Below are 26,085 nucleotides of genomic sequence, written 5' to 3'. Positions count from 1 at the left end.
AGCTATTTTTCAATCCTCTGGGATCACGCCTGTTTTCAGGGATAGGTTACAAATCTGATGTAGTAGTTCCGCTATTTCCTCCTTTAGTTCCTTCAAAACCCTAGGGTGGATTCCGTCCGGGCCCGGAGATTTGTCAGTTTTTAATCTATCTAACTGCTTATGTACGTCTTCAAAGCATACCTCTATGGATGTTAATTTTTCTGCTTGATCTCCTCTGAAGATATTTTCAGGTTCCGGCACATTGGATGTGTCCTCTTTTGTAAATACTGACGAAAAGAACATGTATAGTCAGTCTATCCGCTACTTCTTTTTCTTCCTTCACCACTCCTTTCCTATCTCCGTCATCCAGCGGTCCCACCTCCTCCCTTGCCGGCTGCTTCCCTTTAACATATCTGAAGAACGGTTTGAAATTTCGTGCTTCTTTGGATATACATATTTTGCGCTTCACTCACTGTGTCCTTAAATAAAGACCAGGCCTGCTCCACAGTCTGTGATTTCTTTGAGCTGTTCCTAAATTTCTTTCCTACCATTACTCTCATCGCTTGGTAGTTTCCTTTCTTGAAGTTAAAAGTTGTCGTTGTGGTCCTCTTCCCCGTCGATATTCCTACTTCGACTTTGAACTGGATCATATTGTGATCGCTGTTTCCTAACAGTCCCACTACTTCCACTTCCTTTGCAGGTCCTCTTAGCCCATTAAGGATTAGGTCCAGAGTGGCATTCCCTCTCGTCGGTTCTCTGACAAGCTGCTCCATGATGCAGTCCTGTATAGCCTCCAGGAATCCAGTTTCCCTAGCGCCTTTTGAGTATCCAAGACTGCAGTCTATCCCGGGATAGTTGAAGTCTCCCATAACAATGGTGTTACCGTTTTTGCATTCCCGTCTCATCTCGGCTTCCATTTCTTCGTCGTTTACTTCAGTTTGCCCTGGTGGACAATAGTACAGATTCATCTTTATGTCGGGCCCATTTCCTCCTGGTATTTTAACCCATAGTGATTCCAGTTTGTCGGTCGTCGCCGCTGTGTCCACTCTGGTCAAGTGTATGTTATCCTTTATGTATAGGGCTATTCCTCCTCCTTTCAGATCTGATCTGTCTTTGCGATAGTTTGTACCCCGGCAATACTATGTCCCATTTGTTTTCTTCATTCCACCATGTTTCAGAGACCCCCAATGATGTCTAGGTTCTCTTTTTGGCCATGACTTCTAATTCTCCCATTTTGTTTCTTAGGCTCCTTGCATTAGTATATATGCAATTTAAGTCCTGGTGTTTTCTGGCCTTCATTTTCTTATCATCCTCTCTTTGTTCTGTCAGCTCTTGTTTTTTGCCCATTTTGGCCTACCCCTATGCTACGTTCTTCTTATCATCCTCTTCTTCTGTCAGCTCTTGTTGTTTGCCCGTTGTGTCTTCCCAGCATTATACCCATTCAGTATCTTCTCGGGATACCTTCTTCCGAATCATTTACACCTGGTCGACCGTCAGCTTTCCCCTTCTTCTTAGTTTAAAGCCTGCTCTATTCCTCTCCTTACATTGCTTGCTAGAAGTCAAGTTCTCGCTGTGCTCAGATGTAGTCCATCTCTCCTGAAGAGCTTGTTCTTGCCCCCAAAATGTTGTCCAGTTTCTCACGAAGTGGAACCCCTCTTCCTTGCACCATCTCCTCATCCATGCATTTATTGATTGTAGTTTCATCTGCCTCTTCACGTCTGCCCTCGGTACTGGTAGGATCTCTGAAAACGCTATCTTCTGAGTCCTCATCTTCAACTTCCTTCCAAGAATCTTGAACTGTTCGATCAGTGGGTTCCTCCTGTAGTCACTCCTGCTGACATCAATTGTCCCAATGTGGATCATCACTGCAGTCTCTTCCGTCTCTGCTCCTTCCAGGATCCTTTCAATATTGTCTACGATGTTTTTGCTCCTGGGAGGCAGGTCACTAGCTGATCCTCTCTCCCTCCTGCTATGTGGCTATCCACTTGCCTCAGGATTAAATCTCCCACTAGGATTGCAGACTTCCCTTTTTTCAGTTTTCGCTCTGGTCGGAGGTCTGTGTCCTCGGTGTGCTTTACTGCTCCTACTTCCTGCGGGATTCCTCTATGGGCTTCTTCTTCTTTGGAGTCAGGTTGTTCTTGCCCTCCATTCCGTGTAGGTGTAACTTCGTCTTTCCTGCGATGTTCGTGCTCTTGTTCTTCCACCCTCCTGTAGGCCTCCTCGATGAACTCCTCAAGCTCCCTGACTTGTCCCTTAATGTGCCTCTCTCTCATAGGGTCTTCAGCAGTCCTGAATGGGTCTTCTGCGATGTGAAGTCCCTCCAGCTCCTCAATCCTGTACTTCAGTCGACTGACTTCCTTTTTCAAGCTTTTCAGCTCCTGACCCCGACCGCATACATACGACTGCCTCCCCGAGGGGAGGTAATCGTACATATGGCAGTCTGTGCAGTACACTGGGAAGCTCATCCTCTGGATTCCCTCTGCTTCCATTGCTGTCCACTTTTTGGAGTACTCTCTATTAATGTACTGGTACCTCTTTGCTTGTGTGTGTGTGTGTTCTCCTCTGTGCCTGCCTCTTCCTGGTCTTCTGCGCCTGCCTCTTTCTTACCTTGTTGTCTTTTGCTTGTGCTGTCTTTGCTTGTGTGGGCTGTCTTTACCTTACCTTTGCTTGTGTGTGTGCTCTCTTCTGTGCCCACCGCTTCCTTACCTTGCTGTCTTTTGCTTGTGTATATGTGCTCTCTTTTGTGCCTGCTTACGCTTGTGTGGGCTGTCCTTACCTTACCTTTGCTTATGTGTGTGCTCTCTTCTGTGCCTGCCTCTTGTTTACCAGGTAGTCCGTTGGGTCGCTACAATAACCCCCTGAGATGTTGAATCTTTGATGAGCCAGTCGTCGAGGTAGGGAAATACCTGAAGACCATGGTTCCTTAGAGCTGCTGCTACCACTACCAGGCACTTGGTGAACACTCTGGGAGATGAAGCCAGGCCGAAGGGCAGCACTCTGTATTGATAATGCAGATTCCCCACCCGAAATCTGAGATGAAGTTCAATGTGGAGAAATGCAAGGTAATGCATTTAGGCAATAAAAATAAGGAATACGAGTATACAATGTCAGGTGCAACTCTGGGGAAGAGTGAACAAGAAAGGGACCTGGGTGTACTGATAGATAGAACCCTGAAGCCGTCGGCACAATGCGCGACAGCGGCAAAGAAGGCAAATAGAATGTTGGGCATGATAAAGAAAGGAATCTCGAGTAGATCGGAGAAAGTTATAATGCCGCTTTATAGGGCAATGGTCAGACCACACTTGGAATACTGCGTCCAACATTGGTCTCCCTACCTAAAGAAGGATATAAAACTGCTGGAGAGGGTGCAGAGACGAGCAACAAAACTGGTGAAGGGTATGGAGAGACTGGAATATGAGGATAGACTTATAACACTAGGATTGTTCTCCCTTGAGAAAAGGAGAATGCGTGGGGATATGATCGAGACCTTCAAAATACTGAAAGGAATCGACAAAATAGAGCAGAGAAGATTATTTACACTGTCCAATTTGACACGGACTAGAGGACATGTAATGAAGCTAAGGGGGGACAGGTTCAGGACTAATGTCAGGAAGTTCTGCTTCACTCAGAGAGTGGTTGACACCTGGAATGCCCTCCCAGAGGAGATTATTGCGGAATCGACCGTCCTAGGCTTCAAGAGCAAACTAGATGCATATCTCCTTAAGAGAGGCATATAAAGATATGGTGGACTAAAAATTACGCCAGGTGTACACCTGGCGGGGCCTCCGCGTGTGCGGATCGCCGGACTTGATGGACCGAAGGTCTGATCCGGAGATGGCAGTTCTTATGTTCTTATATTGACAGGAGGCTGGATGGATGGGAATATGAGTGTAGGCCTCTTTGAGGTCCAGAGAGCACAACCAGTCGTTCTGCTCGAGAAGGGGATAAAGGGATGCCAGGGACAACATTCAAAATTTTTCTTTGACCAAAAATTGGTTGAGGGCCCTGAGATCCAGAATGGGCCGCATATCGCCCGTCTTCTTCGGAACAAGGAAGTAACGGGAGTAAAACCCCCTGTTCTGCTGTTCCAAAGGAACTGGTTCGATGGCATGGAGACGAAGCAGAGCTTGAGCTTCCTGAAGAAGAAGGGCGGTCTGGGATGGACTGGAAGGATACTCTCTTGGAAGAACCTGAGTGAAACGAAGAGAGTATCCTTCCCTGATAATGGTTAGCACCCATAGATCGGATGTAATTGTCATCCATCAGTGGTAAAAATGATGGAGATGACCTCCTATAGGGAGAAAAGAAGTCAGAGTCAGAACGGTGGAGGTTATGATCTGTATTAACCAGTCAAAAAGGATGAGTAGTCTTAGGTGCAGCAGAAGGTTGAGATTTTTGTTGCTTCTGAGGCTGCTGTTTCTTAGGAGGAGGGCGATTGTAAGGAGCCGTCCTCGGAGCGAAACGCCTCTGATATATAGGAGGAGAATGTGTAGGCTTGGAAGGAGCTGGCTTTGGCTTAGGTCTGACAATAGAAGCAAAGGATTTTTCATGTTCAAACAATTTCTTGGTGGCTGCCTTGATAGATTCATCAAAGAGGTCATTGCCTGCACAAGGAATATTAGCCAAGTGGTCCTGAAGATTAGTATCCATGTCAATAGTACGAAGCCAGGCAAGGCCGCACATTGCCACAGAACAAGCAGCCCCCCTGGCAGACAACTCAAAAGCATCATAAGATGATTGAAGGAGATGTAATCTGAGTTATGATAAAGAAGCGATGACTTCTTGAAATTCAAAATGTTTTTGAGTATCCAAATAACTCAAAAATTTAGGCAAAAGAGTAATGAGAAACTCAAAATAAGCAATAAAATGAAAATTGTAATTGAGGACTTTAGAGGCATTTTGATAGATGCGGCGTCCGAATTTGTCCATAGTTTTTCCCTTCCCTTCCAGGAGGAACGGTGGCATAAACCTTGGAAGGATGGGACCTCTTAAGGATAACTCCACAATCAGGGATTGGTGAGATAACTGTGAGTTGTCAAATCCTTTGTGATGGAGCGTTTTATATCTAGAGTCCACTTTGTCTGGAACAGCTGGAATGGTATAAGGAGTCTCCAGGCATCTGACAAAAGTCTGAGACAAGAGCTTGTGAAGAGGAAGCTTAAGTGACTCTGCCGGAGGTTGAGGAAGATGCATAACTTCGAGATACTCCTTAGAGTATTTGGAACCAGCATCTAATTGAAGATCCAAGTCAACAGCCATCTGACGAAGAAAAGATGAAAAAGATCCGCCAATGTTTTGCCTCGAGAGGGACTCAAGGTTGTCGAGGCAGCCTGGGTCAAAGATGAAGCTTCGGCCGGAGAAAAGGCATCAAAAGAATATGGAGACTTGGATGAAGCAATCAAAACCGCTACATCCTCGAGGTTTGGGAATGGAGACCTCGATTGAGGAGTCGGCAGTCTAGTAGAAGTAGGAATAGTTCGAGGCTTAGTTGAAGAAGGGCGTTCTTTTAGAAGAATAACTATGCCTGGAAGTATGCTTCGATGAAGGTCTCGATCATCGGTGAGAATGGTGCTTGGAAGCAGATCTCGAAGATCGAGGAGACTTCGCCTCGGAGACAGAAGCAGCCGATGCTACCAAAGAATGGATAGGACTGGAAGCTATAGATCGAAGCTCCAGAGGTTTGGTGGAGGAACCTCGATATACTTCCAAAAGACTGCTCCTTGGATAGAGCGTGAGGATTCCTGCCGATGCACTTGCAAAGATTCTGCTCCTTGCGTGACGTGCTTGGATGCCAGACCAGACACTCGCAGAGACTCTGCTCCCTGCAAAGATTGTGCAAGCTCTGACTGAGGCAAAGGAAGTGGCTCGACCTCGCGGGAGTCTGCAGAATACCCAGGCTTGATGAGAGGAAGAAGCTTGAGTCCCATGTTAGTAAGGAACTGAATGAATTGCTTCTCCATCATGGTCTGGAAAGCAGCCAGCAAGGATGGTACCTGGAAGACAAAGGGATTGAGGGGTACAGATAGGAGTAGAGGTAGGTAAAAGGGATAGGATTAGAGGATTAAAGGCAGTTACAAAATTAGTCATGGACACTGTTCAGGCAATTAGGCCTGACGGGCCGCCGAGGGAGCGGACCGCTGGGCAGGATGGACCTCTGGTCTGACTCAACGGAGGCAACTTCTTATGTTCTTATGGAACCACGTCTGAAACCGGACCACCTACTTTGGCTGGAGGTTCACAGAGGGAGTGGAAATGTGCTTCGACTTGGGAAGTATTAGGCACTTTAAGCACCACCGCTGGAACTTTCTGCTGAGCTATCTGACCTGAGGTTACAGGGGAAGATACAGTAGGAGTCGTCAAAGAGAGAGCTGCTGCAAACGAAGAAGGTCTGATGGGGCTCGAGGTCAAAGTAGTAGAAGCAGGAGGAATCTCGGTCGAAGGTGAGGATGAGGCCGCCTTCGAAGTCGATGGATCGGAGGAAGAATCCATTCCGAAGAGCTTCTGTACCAAAATGTGACGACGTTTGAAGGCTCGAGGTTGAAGAGTAGCACAGTGCTCGCACGACTTCAGTTGATGGTCCGGCCCAAGGCACTTGAGGCACCAACTGTGTGGGTCTGTGAGGGAAATCACACACTGGCACTGGCTACACTTCTTGAAGCCTGTTGTTGGCTTGGACAGTTGAAACCCTTGGGCTGCGGCCGAGCGGCCTGCCCCGGCGGCCGAACAGAAGAAAATAAATTTAAAAAAAAAAAAAAAGAAAAGAAAAAAGTGATTCGCGAAGAAAAGAACACAAACCGCGGTTGAGAGAAGGCACGAAGAATGACGTTAAATGCAGAGAGTCAAAGACGGACTTCTTGGCTCCGCGGAAAACTGAGAACCGAGGAGACGTGCCCTACGCTGGGCGGGAAGGCACTCGCGCAAGCGCGGTATAGTCGACTCGAAACTTCTAGTTTCTTCAAGCAACTCTGCTTGCGAGCTTTCGCATCCGGGCTGCCTGCTTGTCCTGGGATAATAAGAGGATCTGCATTACTTTTTTTCAAGGGTGGCTTAAATGCTACTGGAACACTGCCTAAATATCAAACCTTAAAAAAGGAAGTCATATTGAGCGTTGGAAAATAATTAATAATAATTAACTAATAAAAATTGTGCACATTAAATTTTCTCCACCACCAAATTTCCCCGTTCCGCCCCACCCCACCCAGCTATTTTTTCATGTCACCCGGCTGGAAAAAATTTCTGGGGAGAACACTGTGCACTGTTCAACAATGTAGTCTTTTATCTATGTTTTCTATTTTCAAAACTATATGCTTTGTTTCTATTGGAAAAAGTAGCTACAGGAAATATGGGTGCTAATTTCTAAGGGTGTTTTTCTCCTAGACAATATGTGTGTTTTCTCTTTGTGAACTTGTTCAAAATCTTCTGGTTACAATACCCATTAAATTTACAACAAACCACACAATTTTGAAAATTTCCTCATGAATTTTTCTTACCCACAAAGAATGAGGCGTCCTGTATTATTCAGGCTATGGAAGCCAATTTTTTTTTTTTTTGCTACAGGAAATAAATATTGGATCCACTTTACACTTCAGCGATCTCCCAATATATAAAATATTTAACTTACTGTATACATTTTTACTCCTTCTGTTTCCTCGATTCGTTTTGCTTTTAGTCTCAATATTGGGACTCTGTTTTCTGATACCGATACCTTCATATAATGACATTTTCTAATCTGTTAACAGAAAAACATTATCACACAGATCATAAAAATTCAAAATCACTCAGCACAGTTCATAAAATCAGCATAGCAGCTTAGAATACTATCTTCCCAAAACTCAATTTGGGAACTGCAAAATAAAAATAAAAGGCAATGTTGGTTATCTGTAACATACGTTCTTTATACACAGCAAGAATTAAAAATCAGGCATAAAAATGGGTAATCCAAATAAAACAGAAGAAACACCTCCACAAGTTGAAAACTGTGCAGAAAGTGAAGATGACCAAGGGTGTCGTAATGCTTTATTGTTCAACTAAATAAACTTGACACAAATGTGTTTTGACCCTAGGGCCTGCATCAGGAGTCTCTACTCTTTGAGATGTTGGTAGAAAAGATACAGCTTGCAAAAGCACCTTGCTTATAACATGCAGTAATTTGGACAAACCAAGCAGCAAACATCAGAAGAGCCTCTATTAGTATCCACAGCTTCTTGGCCCCACTTTCACTTTGGGGTCCACTTTGCCTTGGGTTAAGAACATAAGAGCATAAGCAGTGCCTCCGCCGGGTCAGACCATAGGTCCATCCCGCCCAGCAGTCCGCTCCCGCGGCAGCCCGAACAGGTCACGGCCTGTCTGAGTCACCAGAAGGGGCCACCTTGGTTTCCCATTGAGTCCTATCTTCCCATCGAAGTCCTAACCCTCCGGTCTTGCACATGCACGACCTGGTTGGATTTCTATACTTATTACCTGGTTAGCGTTCTATCCCAGAACCTCTCTCAGTATCCCACGATCCCTCTATCCCTCAGGAATCCGTCCAATCCCTGTTTGAATCCTTGTACCGTACTCTGCCTGATCACTTCCTCCGGTAGCGCATTCCAAGTGTCCACGACCCTTTGGGTGAAAAAAAACTTCCTTTCATTTGTTCTGAACCTATCTCCCTTCAGTTTCTCCAAATGCCCCCTCGTGCCTGTTGACCCCTTCAGCCTGAAGAATCTGTCCCTATCCACCTTCTCTATGCCCCTCATGATCTTGAAGGTCTCTATCATATCTCCCCTGAGCCTCCTTTTTTCCAGAGAGAAGAGCCCCAGCCTATCCAACCTCTCGGCGTATGGGCAGTGTTCCAGCCCTCTTACCAGTTTCGTTGCTCTCCTTTGAACTCTCTCAAGTACCGCCATGTCCTTCTTGAGGGTTGGGTAGCCCATTTACTTCTACTGGTCATCTGTTGTGAGGTAGCTCCTCCTCTTCTCTTTCTCAGAGAGAGAAGGAACCAAAGGAAACAGCTCCAGTCTGGAAGTAGTGGAACAGGGTAGTGGCAGGTATTGGGGTTTTATCTTTCAAAAAGCTGGCAACACTAGGTGCATCATTCATATAGCTAGCGGGGATCTCCAAACCCCAATTGAAGACATCTATAATCTGTTGAATACTCCATCAGAAAACTATGGCAGTCAGTAATAGTGTTCCAAACTGCAGGCACACACTGCTCTTATACATGAGAACAGAGCATACCTGGGGTGCTGGTATCAATAGCTTGGAGCACTTCCTTTGACTGCAGTGCTTTTCTAAAAATGAATCAGTAGGCTAGGGATCTTCACCAGCTGAAGTACTTAATTTTTAAATTTGATGGGTAGGGTAGAGGAAAGAAAAGGGAAGAGGGAAGAGGAAATGCATACCCACCCAACCTACCCACTGGCTCACCCAAAAATTGCTTTCTGGCTATACCACTGCTGGGTAGGAGATGAAGAGTGGCTTTAGCCGCTCCAAAGGTCTCCAGGGTTCGCCATTGGTCCTTGCACTGAAGAACACTGGCCTAAAGCCTCTCTCCATTGCCAGAAACACTGTAGATGGGTGGGTGATGGAAAGGGCAGCAGCCTCTTATCCACTCTTTCCTTGCTACTGTAATAACTTACTATGTATTACCTTGACCACTTTATGAATGTGCAATTTGTAAATGTGCAGAAATAAAAATTCCAGTTCTTCTAGGTCTGGTACCTACATTTTGGATCTGGCTCCTAGATCCTAAGAAACATTTTCAAGTCCTGCTGTTAGTTATGTGCATAAGTGCTGCATTTAAGAACATAAGAATTGCCGCTGCTGGGTCAGACCAGTGGTCCATCATGCTCAGCAGTCCGTTCACGCGGTGGACCTCTGGTCAAAGACTGGCGCCCTAACTGAGACTAGCCCTACCTGCATACGCTCTTGTTCACCAGGAACTTGTCTAACTTTGTCTTGAATCCTTGGAGAGTGTTTTCCACTATGAGACTCTGGAAGAGCATTCCAATTTTCTACCACTCTCTGGGTGAAGAACTTCCTTACGTTCGTATGGAATCTATCCCCTTTCAACTTTAGAGAGTGCCCTCTCGTTCTCCCTACCTTGGAGAGGGTGAACAACCTGTCCTTATCTACTAAGTTTATCCCCTTCAGTACCTTGAATGTTTCTATCATGTCCCCTCTGTTCGAGGGTGAAGAGGCCCAGTTTCTATAATCTTTCGCTGTACGGCAGCTCCTCCAAACCCTTAACCATCTTAGTCGCTTTTCTCTGGACCCTTTCGAGTAGTACCGTGTCCTTCTTCATGTACGGCGACCACTACTGTACACAGTACTCCAGGTGAGGGAGCACCATGGCACGGTACAGCGGCATGATAACCTCCGATCTGTTCGTGATCCCCTTCTTTATCATTCCTAGAATTCTGTTCGTCCTTTTCGCAACTACCACATATTGTGTGGATGGCTTCATCGACTTGTTGATCAGAACTCCCAAGTCCCTTTCCTGGGAGGTCTCTCCAAGTACCGCCGCTGACATCCTGTATTCGTGCATGAGATTTTTGTTACCGACATGCATCATTTTACATTTATCCACGTTGAACCTCAGCTGCCATGTCAATGCCCATTCCTCGAGCTTGATTATGTCACGTTGAAGATCTTCGCAATCCCCCTGCGTCTTCACTACTCTAAATAGCTTTGTATCATCCGCAAATTCAATCACATCGCTCGTCGCACCTATGTCCAGATCATTTATAAAGATGTTGAAGCACCGAGCACTGCGGCACCTCACTAGTAACGTTCTTCCAGTCCAAGTATTGTCCATTCACCCCCACTCTCTGTTTCCTATGCTCCAGCCAGTTTTTAATCCATGTGAGTATTTCACCCTCAATTCCATGGCTCGCAATTTTCCGAAGTAGTCGTTCATGCGGAACCTTGTCGAATGCCTTCTGAAAGTCCAGATATACAATGTCGACTGGGTCGCCCTTGTCTATCTGCCTGTTTACTCCCTCGAAGAAGTGCAGCAAGTTTGTCAAACAAGATCTGCCTTTACTGAAACCATGCTGGCTGGTCCTCATCAGACTGTGTCCGTCAAGGTGATCAATGATGCGGTCCTTTATCAGTGCCTCTACCATCTTTCCCAGTACTGAAGTCAGACTCACTGGTCTGTAGTTTCTCGGATTTCCCTTCGAACCTTTCTTGAAGATCAGCGTAACATTCACCACGTTCCAATCTTCTGGAATCTTTCCTGATTTGATCGACAGATTGGCTATTAATTGGAGCAATTCAGCTATAATCCCTTTCAGTTCCTTGATTATCCTCAGGTGGATGCCATCCGGTCCCGGGGATTTATCATTTTTAAGACTATCAATCTGTCTGCATACCTATTCTAGACTGATCATTGTACCTGTCAGTTTTTCGTCTTCATTTCCTTAGCGGTGCAGATTGGGTCACAAAGGGTGAAATGTCTGGCTTTTGTATGATGACAAACCAATACAACTAAGTGGAATAAAAATAAAATCCTGTTATTTGTCCTTGGTGTGTTTTTTTTTTCCAATTCTTTATTCATTTTGCATCTTACAACAAGTGCACAATATTACAACATATTAAACTTTTACATATCACTTGAAATTTATTCAATTATGATTTTACATAGATAAATTTATTCCCTCCCCACCCATACTTCCCACAAGTAATTTACTTCAAAATATCATATACATATTGTATCACTATCTATAAATAAGACCTTAAAAAGAACTTTCTACCCTCCCCCTTCCCCCTACATATAAATGCACTTTCATTGGAAAATGATGTCTACTCATTACAATAATTTGTCCTTGTTGAGAAAGAATTGTTCTGTCTTTTTGAAGATTTTATGCTTTTTGTTGTGTGCTTAGTGATATGGTTGAGTCTACGCAGGTTCTGTTGTCCAATTTGGAACAGAATGTTTTTGTTAAAATTAACCCTTATTCTAGGCAGTCTAAACCTGAGGCTTATTTTGACTCTTTAAAATATTTTTTCATCTGTGTCTAATGCTGGGACAACAAATGGAATGGCTTACTCTATAGTTTTGCTGACTGTTGTCAAGTCTAAGGCTAAGATTTCTTGTGAAATCCTAGCTGAGGTGGCTTGCTATTTGCTTTTAAGCATTCAATGGATGCTGATGTGACCTGCTCTGTTGATGCAGGGGCTTCTTTACATTAGGAACTTCTTCTTACAAAGCAGCAATTGGTCATTGTCACAGCTCGCAGTGATGCCTTGGAACGCCAAAGGTTTGAACTCCAGACAACCTTAGATACTGCCTCTGCTTGGGACACTGAGGGCTGGATGCTCTAAAACCACAGTTAAAATCCTGTGGGTTGCTGTAGTGCCAGTAAATTGTCCCATTTCAAAACAGTGATCAATGTTGAAACTATTTTGGATGCAAATGAGTTTTGTGGAGGACCACTGTAATCCCATTCAATCAGTCACTGGAGAAAGCGACTGACATGCGCAGAGCTGGCAGGGGAAGCCCTGAAGCAGTCTCCTACTGCTCAGCTGTTCAGAGCAAGAAGAGTAATTTATTTATTTTTTTAATAGCCAGATATGTGCATGTGTTACACATGCACATCTGTGTCCATTAAAAAAATCATGCTGGGAACCCCGCTCCCCCCTCCCGAATTTAAAAAAAAACCCAAAACAGATCAGCAGGAGGGAAACCCATTCCCTCCTGTCTTGGCCACTCGGACACCTCAACACCCCTGATCCTCCCCCTCCTGTTTTTAAATTGAAGATTGGCAAGGATGCCCACTCCCTCCTGCTGCCAGGGTTCTGCCGTGAACGACCCACCCCCTTGCAAACCCCCTCCCCACGTACCTCTAAAATGAAGATGGGCAGGAGGGATGCCTACTCCTTCTTGCTGGCAGTTCTGCCTCTTGAAAATGGTGGGCCTTCTCCTTACTGGTGAATTTAGGGATGCACTGATTGGTTCAGATACCTAAAGACCCTCCTACTGTTGATTCCTTCTACACTTTGCTTACAGCTCATGCTTATAAACATTTTAGAACACAGCTGAAGACTTATCTCTTTTCAAAATATTTGGTTAATTAACTTATTCCATCTTCTAGACTATGTTTACTGTTTATAATTATTTGTAAACCGCGTTGAACTTATGGTTACATAGAATTATAGAAAATGATGGCAGAAAAGGGCCCCGGCCCATCAAGTCTGCCCACTCTAATGACCCACGCCCTAACTTCCTCCATGAAGAGATCCCACATGCCTATCCCATTTTTTCTTAAAACCTGGCACGCTTTTGACCTCAATTACCTGTAGTGGAAGATCATTCCAGTGATCAACCACCCTTTCGGTGAAGAAGTACTTCCTGGTGTCGCCATGAAATTTCCCACCCCTGATTTTCAACGGATGCCCTCTTGTTGCCGTGGATCCTATAAGAGAAAAGATATCGTCTTCCACCTTGATACGGCCTGTGACATATTTGAACGTCTCAATCATGATTCCCCTCTCTCTGCGTTCCTCGAGTGAGTATAGCTGCAACTTACCCAGTCATTCCTCATACGGAAGATTCTTGAGTCCTGAGACCATCCTGGTGGCCATTCACTGAACCGACTCAACTCTCAGCACATCTTTTTGGTAATGTGGCCTCACCATGGATCTGTACAACGGCATTATGACTTTGGGCTTTCGGCTGACGAAACTTCTACGGATACAACCCATGCTTTGTCTAGCCTTGGATGAAGCTTTCTCCACTTGATTGGCATCCTTCATGTCTTCACTAATGATCATTCCCAAGTCTCGTTCTGCTGCAGTCCTTGCTAAGGTCTCACCGTTTAAGGTGTAAGTTCTGCATGGGTTTCTGCTGCCAAGGTGCATGACTTTACATTTTTTGGCATTGAAACTTAGTTGCCAAGTTTTTGACCAATGTTCCAGTAAGAGTAGATCCTGCATCATACTGTCGGGCACTGTGCTTTTGCCTACTATGTTGCATAGTTTGGTGTAATCGGCGAATAATGTAATTTTACCTCGAAGCCCCTCAGCCAAGTCTCTTACGAAGATGTTAAATAGGATCAGGCCCAAGACTGAGCCCTGCGGCACTCCACTGATCACTTCCGACGTTTCGGAGAGGGTACCGTTTACCACCACCCTCTGAAGTCTACCTCCAAGCCAGTCCCTAACCCATGCAGTTAATGTTTCACCTAATCCCATCAAACTCATCTTGCTCAATAACCTGCGGTGTGGGACGCTATCAAACGCTTTACGACGTCCAGGGACTCCCCCATATCAACTTTCTTGTTCCCCAGTCAAAGAAGCTGATTAGATTGGATTGGCAGGACCTTCCCTTTGTAAATCCATGTTGGTGGGGATCTCTTAGATTCTCCTCGTTCAGGATCGTATCCAATTTGTGTTAAGAACATAAGAACATAAGCAGTGCCTCCGCCGGGTCAGACCATAGGTCCATCCTGCCCGGCAGTCCGCTCCCGCGGCGGCCCAAACAGGTCACGACCTGTCTGAATCACCAGAAGGGGCTCCCTTGCCACCTTGGTTTCTCATTGAAGTCCTATCTTCCCATCGTAGTCCTAACCCTCCGGTCTTGCACATGCACGACCTGTTGGGTTTCTATACTTATTACCTGGTTAGCTTTCTATACCTGTGTTACATCCTAGCACCTCTCTCAGTATCCCACGATCCCTTTATCCCTCAGGAATCCATCCAATCCCTGTTTGAATCCCTGTACCGTACTCTGCTTGATCATTTCCTCTGGTAGCGCATTCCAAGTGTCCACGACCCTTTGGGTGAAAAAAAACTTCCTTGCATTTGTTTTGAACCTATCTCCCTTCAGTTTCTCCGAATGCCCCCTCGTACTTGTTGTCCCCTTCAGTCTGAAGAATCTGTCCCTATCCACCCTCTCTATGCCCCTCATGATCTTGAAGGTCTCTATCATATCTCCCCTGAGCCTCCTTTTTTCCAGAGAGAAGAGCCCCAGCCTATCCAACCTCTTGGCGTATGGGCAGTGTTCCAGCCCTTTTACCAGTTTCGTTGCTCTCCTTTGGACTCTCTCAAGTACCACCATGTCCTTCTTGAAGTGTGGCGACCAATACTGAACGCAGTATTCCAGATGTGGACGCACCATCGCTCGATACAATGGCATGATGACTTCCTGCGTCCTGGTTGTTATGCCCCTCTTTATGATGCCCAGCATCCTGTTGGCTTTTTTCGACGCTGCTGCGCACTGTGCAGATGGCTTCAGTGATGCATCCACCAGCAAACCCAAGTCTCTCTCAAGTCTGCTGACTCCCCAACAATGCCCCCCCCAATTTGTAGTTGAACAACGGGTTCTTTTTCCCTATATGCATGACCTTGCATTTTTCCACGTTAAAGCGCATTTGCCATTTGTTTGCCCAGACTTCCAGCTTGTCCAGGTCCCTTTGCAGGTCCTCACACTCCTCCCTGGACCTAACTCTACCGCACAGTTTGGTATCGTCTGCAAATTTTATAACCTCACACTTTGCCTCTTTTTCCAGGACATTGATAAATATGTTGAAGAGTAACAGCCCCAGCACCGATCCCTGTGGCACACCGCTCATGACTCCCCGCCAGTCAGAATATTGGCCCTTCACTCCGACCCTCTGCAGTCTACCCGACAACCAGTGCTTGATCCATCTGTGCACATCCCCTCCCACCCCGTGGTTCCACAGCTTCCTAAGCAGCCTTTCATGTGGCACCTTGTCGAAAGCCTTTTGAAAATCGAGGTAAATGATGTCTATGGGTTCCCCATTGTCCACCCGACTGCTTATTCCCTCAAAGAAGTACAGAAGGTTCATTAGGCACGACCTTCCCTTACAGAATCCGTGCTGGCTTGTTCTCAGTAGGCCATTCCTCTCGATGTGCTCGCAAATGCCGTCCTTGATCATAGTTTCCACCATCTTCCCTATAATTGAAGTCAGGCTCACCGGCCTGTAGTTCCCGGGGTCACCCCTCGATCCCTTCTTGAAGATAGGTGTGACATTCGCCAATTTCCAGTCCTCTGGTACCTCACCAGTTTTCAAGGATAGGTTGCAAACATGCTGGATTGTGTCCGCTATTTCTTGTCTTAGTTCTTTCAGAACCCTTGGGTGGATCCCGTCCAGGCCCGGTGATTTACCGCATTTTAACCTGTCTATCTGTTTGAGGACATCCTCCTTACTTACCTCTATGTGCTCCAATTTTTCGGCCTGTTCCCCACTCATGAGCTCCTCTGAGTCCGGTATATTAGATGTGTCTTCGCTCGTGAAAACCGACGAGAAGAACGTGTTCAACCTCTCAGCTACCTCTTTATCCTCCTTAATCACTCCCTTCCTATCCCCATCGTCCAACGGCCCCACCTCTTCTCTCGCTGGTCGCTTCCCCTTTACGTAACTGAAGAATGCCTTGAAGTTTTTTGCCTCCCTGGCCAGCCCCTCTTCGTATTCCCCTTTCGCTTTTCTAACCTCTTGGTGGCATTCCTTTTGGCATTTCCTGTGCGCCTGGTGATTTTCCTCCGTTGGGTCCTTTTTCCATCTCCGGAAGGATACTTTTTTGTCATTTATTTCCCTCTTTACTTCAGTTGACATCCAAACCGGGTCCTTTGATCGCTTGTTCTTGCAGCCTTTCCTGAAACTGGGGACGTACATTCTTTGTGCTTCCTGCAGGGTGTCCCTGAATAGGGTCCAGGCGCTTCCCACAGTCTCCATCCTAAAGATGTTTCTGAGCTTCCTCCCCACCATTTCCCTCATAGCAACATAGTTCCCTTTCTTGAAGTTGAGCGCAGTTGTTGCGGTCCTCCTTACTATGGGTGTCCCCCTTTCTAATGTGAATCTGATCGCGTTGTGATCACTGTTGCCTAGTGGTCCTCCCACTTCTACCCCTCTTGCAGGCCCCCCTAATCCGTTTAGGATGAGGTCAAGAGTAGCACCCCCTTGCGTCGGTTCTTTGACTAGTTGCTCCATGAAGCAGTCCCTCACAGCTTCTACAAATCCTGTTTCCCTAGTGCAGTTGGAGTGACCCGTACTCCAGTCTATTCCCGGGTAGTTGAAGTCCCCCATCACTGTTACACTTCCAGTCCTGCATTCCTGTCTCAATTCCGCTTCCAAGTCGTATCCGACTCCTTCTGGCGTACCAGGTGGGCGATAGTACAGCCCCAGTTTTATGCCTGCACCCTTGTTTCCCGGCAATTTGACCCATAGTGATTCCAGCCCCTCTGCCTTCGTTGCCATATCCATCCCGACCGAGTGGATAGAGTCCTTTATAGTGCTATGCCTCCCCCCTTCTTGTGGGTCCTGTCCCTCCTGTAGAGCTTGTACCCCGGCAGCGCCACATCCCATTGATTTTCCTCTGTCCACCAGGTTTCTGCAATTCCAATTATATCTAGGTCCTCCCCCTTGGCCACGACTTCTAGTTCACCCATCTTGGCCATGAGGCTTCTTGCATTTGCGTATAAGCACCGCAGGTCCCGTCGTTTTTCCTCCACCTCTGCATTTACCTGGACCGCCTGCCCTTGGATTTCGGGCAGTTCTCCCGTTCCCTGTGCTTCTGCTTTGCCCTCAGCCTTTACCCTCTTAGCTTTCAGCTTCCCCACATTCCCGCCACCCCACTTCCCCGCTTTTCCTCTGGGTTTTCTAGCCCTACCGGCCCCCTCCTGGGCTATTATCCCTTGAGCCTCTGTTTGATCCCCCTCGCCTTGTGGTACCTCTATATTGCCCTCAGCTTTCGCCCTCGTGCCACCCAGTCCCCCTGTGTCTCCATGCCCCTTAGTCTTCTCCCAGCAAGCTCCCTTTACCTGATGTTTCCCTTGCTGTCTGATCATAAGATCCTCCAGTCCCTCTGCTTCCTCCCTGCAGTCAGCCCGTTCAGCATCTGTTCTGGATACTGTTGTCCGAAGCGTCAACATCAGATCAGCTGTCAGCTTTCCCCCTCTCCTCATTTTAAAGCCCTCTCGATCTCCTTCCTCACATTGGCTGCCAGTAGTCTAGTTCCCGCTGTGCTCAGGTGCAGGCCATCCCGCCGGTAGAGCTTGCTCTTTCCCCAGAAGGACATCCTGTTCCTCACAAAGTGGAAGCCCTCCTCCTGGCACCATCTCCTCAACCATGCATTCACAGCCTGGAGATCTGCCTGCCTCTTTGCATCTGCTCTCGGTACAGGCAGGATCTCCGAGAATGCTATCCTCTGTGTGCTCCGCTTCAGCTTTCGTCCCAGGACCCTGAACTGGTCAGTCAGTGTGGCCATGCTGAAGTTCCTCCGGCTCACATCATTCGTTCCGACGTGGATTATTACCGCAGTCTCCTCTGTCTCTGCTCCGTCTAGGATCCTCTTGATCCTATCAGTGATGTCTCGTGTCTTGGCCCCTGGGAGACAAGTCACTAGCCGGTCCTCCCTTCCTCCAGCTACGTGACTGTCTACCTCTCTCAAGATCGAGTCTCCCACCACAACAGCAGACTTCCCTTTCCTCAGCAACCTCCTCTGCCTCAGGTCCGTGTCCTTGGTGTAGTGCGGTGTCTCTCCCTCGGGGTCCCGGTGAGTCGCGGTCTCCTCCTCTTGCGTGGTTCCTCCGCTAGGTCCTTCCCCGGTGTCGCCTTGTGGATCCTGGGTCTCATCTGCCGACATCCGTCTGTGCAGCTGCTGGTCCCGTTCCTCCACCTTCCTATAGGCCTCCTCGATGAATCTCTCGAGGTCTCTCACCTGGTCCACAATGGGGCATGCTCCGTCTGTGTTCTGGGTTGACCAGCTCGTCTCCTCTGTGGTGCGCAGTCCCCCCAGTCCCTCCAGTTCCTGGACCCTGACCCTCAATCTGCCGACCTCCATCCTCAGGCTTTCCAGTTCCTGACACCGACTGCATATGTACTCCCGCCTTCCCAAGGGGAGGTAGTCGTACATATTGCACTCTGTGCAGTATACCGGAAAGTACCTCTGGGATCCTGGGTCCTCCATCGCTCTCGTAAAGTGCTGGTGTGCTCCTGCTGATTGGAGCCTGTTATTTTGTTAGCTTCAGAATCCAACTGTCGTCACTGCAGGTGCTTCACAAAGGCGCGCCGTTGGCGCTGTGCTCTTTTAAATGTTCCCTTTCGGTCAGGGAGGGGGGCGGAGCAGGCTCCCACGCTGCCTCTCTTCGGGAACAATCTGGATACGCTGTCTCCCGCTGATGGCCTGAAAGGGGGCCCGGCTGGCTGCTGTGCTCTTTTAGATGTTCCCTTTCGGTCAGGGAGAGGGGCGGAGCAGGGCTCCCACGCTGCCTCTCTTCGGGAACAATCTGGATACGCTGTCTCCCGCTGGTGGCCTGAAAGGGGGCCCGGCTGGCTGCTGTGCTCTTTTAGATGTTCCCTTTCGGTCAGGGAGAGGGGCGGAGCAGGGCTCCCACGCTGCCTCTCTTCGGGAACAATCTGGATACGCTGTCTCCCGCTGGTGGTGATACGCTGTCTCCCGCTGGTGGTGTTTGATTAGCATTTCCATGAGTTTACTCACTATCGATGTGAGACTCACCGGTCTGTAATTCTCAGCCTCCATCCTGCATCCCTTTTTGTGGAGTGGAATGATATTAGCCGTTTTCCAGTCCAACAGGACTCTTCCTGTACTAAGAAGATTGAAGAGCGCAGATAACGGTTCCGCCAGGACGTCACTCAACTCCCTATAGTTTATCTGGTCCCATGGCTTTGTTCACTTTGAGTCTTGATAGCTCATAGTAGACACTGCTGAGCGTAAACTTGAAATTTCGAAACGGGTCTTCCGAGCTTACCCTTGTCTGCAACTGTGGGCCGGATCGCGCCTCGCAGGTGAAGACTGAGCAGAAGTATTCATTTAATAGTTCGGCTTTATCGGAGTCCGATTCTACATAATTCCCGTCTGGTTTCCTAAGACGTACTATCCCATCTGTGTTTCTTTTTCTGTCACTAATATACCTGAAGAAGGATTTATCACCCTTCTTAATGTTCTTTGCTAGATTCTCTTCCATTCAGAGTTTGGTCTCTTTGACTGCTGTTTTGACAGCCTTAGACTTGGCCAGATATTCTTCCTTAGTCTAACGTTTCCCTGATTGTTTGCAGGAGATAAATGCTCTTTTCTTCTTTTTTATGAGGTCTGAGATCTCCGCAGAGAACCACTGAGGTTTATTGTTTCTTCGCCGTTTACTTACTGATTTTATATAGCGGTTGATTGCTTCATGTAGGGTTGATTTCAGAGTTGATCACATTACCTCTACATTATCTGTTTCAACTTGGTTTTGCAGCGCCCGATGGACGAAATCTCCCATGTTTTTGAAGTTAGTGCCCTTAAAGTTGAGGACCTTTGTTGATGTGTTTGATCTAGTGAAACTTTTCCTGAGGTTGAACCATACCATGTTGTGGTCACTGGAGGCCAACGCATTGCCTACCGAAACCAATGTGACACTTTCTCCGTTGGCGAGTATCAGGTCCAGTATCACCTGATCCCTAGTGGGCTCTAATACCATTTGTTTGAGTCGTGCTCCCTTTATGGAGGTTAAAAGCCTTCTGCTGCTGCTGGTCGTAGCGGAAAATTTGTTCCAATCTGCATCAGGCATATTGAAGTCCCCTAACAATACTGTGTCTCCATGCAAAGTGATGTTCTCTATGTCTTCAATTAATTCTATATCCATGTCTTCCTGTTGTCTTGGAGGTCTGCATACTATGCCAAGATACAGGCATTTGTCATTCCCCCTGGCCAAGTTCACCCAGAGGGATTCCCCGGTGTACTTGTACGGTGTCTATGTTACTTGACATCTGCGATTCTGGTAACTTTGATGTCCTCTTTAGTGTATAGAGCCACCCCTCCTCCTATTTTGCCCTCTCTGTCTCGACGAAGTAAGTTGTATAGCCATCTCTCACCCATGGGAGTCTGTGAACCAAGTCTCGGATATCGCCACCACATCTAGGTCGGCGTTCCTCATTTCCGTCTCCAATTCCAGAATTTTATTGCCTAAACTGTGGGCATTAACGTATATAGCCCTCCATACCTTATGTTCGCTAGGTCTCTGGTTAATAAGCACAATGTTATGTTATGTTTTCAGATCAGTGCTATTTAATATTGGCGCTATAAAAACATAAGAATTGCCATACTGGGACAGACCGAAGGTCCATCAAGCCCAGTATCTTGTTTCCAACCCAGTATCTTGTGGCTAACCCAGGTCCCAAGTACCTAACTAGATCCCAAGTAGCAACACAGATTCTATACTGCTTATTTTAGGAATATGCAGTGGATTTCTCCAAGCCATCTCAATAATGACCTATGGACTTCTCTTTTAGGAAATTATCCAACCTTTTTTAAACCCCAATAAGCTAACTGATTTCACCACATTCTCCAACAACAAATTCCAGAGATTATACAGTGGTACCTTGGTTTACGAGCATAATTCGTTCCAGAAGCATGCTCGTAATCCAAAGCACTCGTGCATCAAAGCAACTTTCCCCATAAGAATTAATGTAAACCCGGATAATTCGTTTCACATCCCAGAAAACTTAATTACCATTAGCGATGCCTCCACCGCTGCCATGAACCTATCCACATGGCTCCTCCAGTTCTCTTGGGGAGGCCTCTGCTGCTGTTCGCTGCCTCTAACGTAGCCCTGGGAACTGGAGAGGGGGCTGTACTGCAGGGTGCTCATGTCACTGCGGGTTGTGCGGGTGGTGATGGTGTGCCCCGGCTCCAGGGTGCTGGCTGTAATCAAACCACCGCCACCACCAAGCTCGGATAGGCACCATTGGCCCTGCAATTCATGTGCATAGCCACTCCCGGACACTCCCCGCCCCCCCCCCCCCCCCAGCCAGGACCCTCAGGTGATGGCCCACTCCTGCCAGACTCACCCCGACTCCCATGCTCCCCCCGAGGCCACAGGCACTGCTATCGCCTCCTCCACCCCACTGTCCTTACCCATGCGCCGCCAGTGTTAGAAAGAAGCCTGCCACCGGTGATTGTATGTGATCCAAGTTCCAAGTTTTATTAAAATTTGATATGGGCACTTGATTTTAAGCTGAAAAACAGGTTGAAAAGGTGACGGAAAAAGTTAGAAGGATGATAGAGTGCATAGGGAGATGTATGGTCAGTAGGAAAAAGGAGGTATTGATACCCTTGTATAAGACTCTGTTGAGACCTCATTTAGAATATCGTGTACAATTCTGGAGGCTGCACCTGCCACAAAATATAAAAAGGATGGAGTCGGTCCAGAGGAAGGCTACTAAAATGGTGTGTGGTCTTCATGATAAGACATATGGGGACAGACTTAAAGATCTCAATCTGTGTACTTTGGAAGAAAGGCGGGAGAGGGTAGATGATAGAATCGTTTAAATATCTATATAATATACATGAGTCAAATCTCTTTCATTTGAAAGGAAACTCTGCAATGAGAGGGCATAGGATGAAGTTAAGAGGTGATAGGCTCCGGAGTAATCTGAGAAAATACTTTTTTATGGAAAGGGTGGTAAATGCGTGGAACAGTCTCCCGGAAGAGGTGGTGGAAACAGAGACTGTATCTGAATTCAAGAGGACTGGGAATTCAGAGAGAGAAAGAGATAATGGTTACTGTGGATGGGCAGACTGGATGGGCCATTTGGCCTTAAGCTGCTGTCATGTTTCTAACATTATTAATATTGAAGGCATTTGATTATATTTTAGATTTAATATTATATTGGAAACATCTTATTTGGGTTTCTGTTTGAAGAGCACATATTGCTCATAGTCTGTAACTTGCCTCAACCTTATTGTGAGGCATGTCATCAAACGAAATAAAGTATAAAACATTCCACATGAAAATAAATTTTTATAGCATTACCCCACAATTGATGCACACTAACAAGATTGTACTTACTTATACAGTACTCAAATTCTACATGTATATCAGGAGTATAATGCGTACACCTCATGTCAAAATGATTGACAGCTGTCAAAGATAAGTATCGACCAATCAGTGTTCACTTCCAGGTTAAGCCCTGCCCACTCTCCACAATACCCCGCCCACTCTTAGCATAAAAACCCCGAGTTAAGCCCTGCCCAGGCCCTGCCCACTCTCCGCCATACCCTGTCCACTCTCAGCATAAAAACCCCGGGTTAAGCCCTGCCCAGACCCCGCCCACACCACCTCCCATAGGAATGAATGGTTGTGGCTCCACCCATGTCCCGCCCCCATGCCCCGTCACTGGAAATACACTTTCTGATGACATCAGTGGAAATAGGACTAAAAGGCTGTTAAAATAAAGACACTTTTAAAAAATTTTTTTCTGGCTACATCATTTCCTGGGGTTCGACTAAATCTGTTTCTGCTAACATCATCAGAAAAGCACATTTCCGGCGCATCATTTACCCTGCTTCCGCCTACGTCATCAGGATGTGAACTTACGGTATGGCAGGCACTCCCATTTCCGCTGATGTAATCAGAAAGCGTATTTCCGGGGTCAAACATGCCCCATTTGCGGTGATGTCACCAGAAAGTGTATGTCCGGTGATGTGGCCTGGGGGCGGGGCATGGGTGGAGCCACCACCATTCATTCCTATGGGAGGGTGTGAGGCATGGGCATAGAGTGAGTGGGCCCTGGGCAGGGTGTGGGTGAAAGTGTACGGAGAGTGGGGCTTAACCCAGAAGTGAACGCTGATTGGTTGATCCTTATTTTTGACAGCTGTCAATCATTTTGACAAGGTGTACCCATTATATTACTTATGTCTTCTTTTTTATATATATATACATATATATATATATATATATATCTTTATTCATTTTCATTCTAAAACCAGTGCATACAAAAATTGCATAACAAGCTGCCTGAAAAAACAGCACTTATATCCATCAGTGAAATACATAAGAATAATTTTCAATCCCCTCCCCCCTGATTTCAATATATTCAAGATACCCATACAATAGTACTAACAACTTATAAATAAACCAGTCCCTATACATTATCCTTTTCCTTCCCACCCACCCCCCTTCCCTGGATGTAAAAAGTATAACCAAAGTAAAGGGGAAAACCATTTAATTAGAATCAATAAAATTGGTCAATGGGCCCCACATCATATTAAACCACTTAATATTACCTCTTTGTTCAGACATCATTTTCTCATAACGATAACACAAGCTTATCGAATTCCACTAAAAAGTGAAATTTAAGCGGTCACAATTCTTCCAGTTTTTCGTAATCATTTGGATGGCTACCCCAGTCATTATACCCAATAACCTGTTTTTATGCCTGTCTACTGGAGATGTAGGAGATAAGTGTCCCACATAATACAGTTTCATATGACAGCAGAACCAGTCTCCAGAATCAGAGTAATAAGTTCTCATATAGATCTCCAAAAACTGAGTATCAAAGGACAATATATGATCAGTGTCCCTGAACTTCCGGTTGGGCGGTATATAAGAAAATAAATTATTATTATTATTATTATTATATCGAAATCACAATGCCAGCATCTATTTGACTTAGAATTATCTAATTTCTGTAAATGAACAGGAGTCCAAAAACTTCTATGGAACAAAAACCCCCAGATTTGTCTCATAGATGCTGATGCTAGACACCTCATCCTCCAAGACCACATCCATGGCCATTGAGTAGCAGAAATCTGCTGCTTAAAATCTCAATGTTCCAAATATCTCTCAAACTTGTTTCTGGTTTCTTATTCATATAGCCAGATACAAAATGTATGTCTTCTCAAGGGCCGAGATACATCTGGATAATTTATCACACACACAAGTATGTACACATGTTTACACCTGATGAGGAGTATCTGTAAGCATGTGTATCAGCATTTGCAAGTTATTCAGGCCAGTTCTAGTTGCCTAATTTAAAAAGGCACCTATAAAATATTAACTTAAGGAAGCCATAGAGTAAGAGGGTTTAAATAAACAAAAAACTTAAAATCCAAAATAATTATATACTTACAATGTATGCTTTTCGGTGTTTTAAGCAAGTAAGATGTTCTATCATACAGGGCAAAAAATTAGTAACTTGGCAAAGCTGGCAAAAATAAGACGGGCGCTTGTTCCCCGCCGCATGGTACTCCACCACATATTCCAAACCTACACAAACAATGCAAATGGCATGTTATAATTTGTTGATCAATAAATATTTATTTTTAAGTTATGCTGTTATCTTCATTACGAGTTGTTATAATCATCATAAAATTCAAAAAGTAAAAAAAACAATTTGTTAAATAAATATTATACAACAATAATTTGTTAAATCAATTTTACAACTTTAAAGCAGCAGTGGCAATTATTTGGGAGATTGAGCAATATATAAGACACCACATTAAATTAAATATATCAATAGTAGTATTTAAGAAATTTCTATTAAAGATTTTGAATTTTCCTCAATAAAGTATTCCACCTATAAATAAAGTTTATTATTTGCCGGTTGTTAAAGATAAAAAGTATGGGACAGAGGAAGTGACTTTAAACCAGAATGGGTCTGTTGAAAAAAATTTGAAAGATTTAACAGTGTTTCTTGAAGATTCCCTCTCCAGAGGTTAAGGAGTGAGCTACTTTGATAGTGAATTTTGTTTTTGAGCAAGACCTCACATCTGTTATGATAATTTATTTCATAAAGGGAGCAATTCCATTTTGTGGGCAGAGGATATGGATATATCCAGATGTGATGAAATTTAGATATGACAAAATCAACCCAGGAGAGACAGAGAGAATTTATTACAATGAGAGAGGAAACAAGAAAACTGGGCGCTATTTTCCTGTTAGCATATCCCTGTAAATGTGTAGTTAAATACTTGAGTTTGAGATATGTGTTTATCCCAGGACAAGCAGGCAGCATATTCTCTACATGTTGGTGACATCACCGACGGAGCCCCCTAGCGGACGTTTTCGCAAGCAGACTTGCTCGAAGACCTTCAGGCTTGCGATTGGCCCGCGCATGCGCGCGTGCCCCTCCCACCCTGCCTAGGGCATGCGTTTCCTCAGCGTGTCCTCAGTTCTTTGTTTTCCATGGAGCCAGAAGCACTCCTCCCTTGCTTCGCGTGATCTCGTTGTCCCCTCTTGCACCGCGGCTTGTTTGGTTAGTTTCTGTTGAGTCGCTTTGCTCGCGTCTTTAATTTCCTTTATTTTCATTTTTTCAGTTCGTATATTTTTGACCGGTCTTTCTCTTTCTCTTCCTCGCGGGGCTGCGGCCGTTTTTT

At 45.8% G+C, this 26,085-nt stretch overlaps 1 protein-coding gene across 5 annotated transcripts in view; it reads right to left on the bottom strand.

The window, feature by feature from the left end:
* The window catches only part of LOC117353570 (uncharacterized protein DDB_G0271670-like), a 507,083-nt gene that overhangs the window by 327,948 nt on the left and 153,050 nt on the right, over window positions 1-26,085 (bottom strand). For all 5 annotated transcript variants that reach the window (XM_033929661.1, XM_033929662.1, XM_033929660.1 and 2 more), the window contains 2 exons: window positions 24,840-24,976; window positions 7,601-7,708 (listed from right to left, as the gene is read on the bottom strand). In XM_033929661.1, the coding sequence (XP_033785552.1) occupies window positions 7,601-7,708; window positions 24,840-24,976 (245 nt within the window). The remainder of the gene's footprint in view (window positions 1-7,600; window positions 7,709-24,839; window positions 24,977-26,085) is intronic.

The sequence above is a fragment of the Geotrypetes seraphini genome, chromosome 2, assembly GCF_902459505.1.
Source record: "Geotrypetes seraphini chromosome 2, aGeoSer1.1, whole genome shotgun sequence".
Taxonomy (NCBI): domain Eukaryota; kingdom Metazoa; phylum Chordata; class Amphibia; order Gymnophiona; family Dermophiidae; genus Geotrypetes; species Geotrypetes seraphini.
This window is presented reverse-complemented; position numbering and strand designations above follow the sequence as displayed.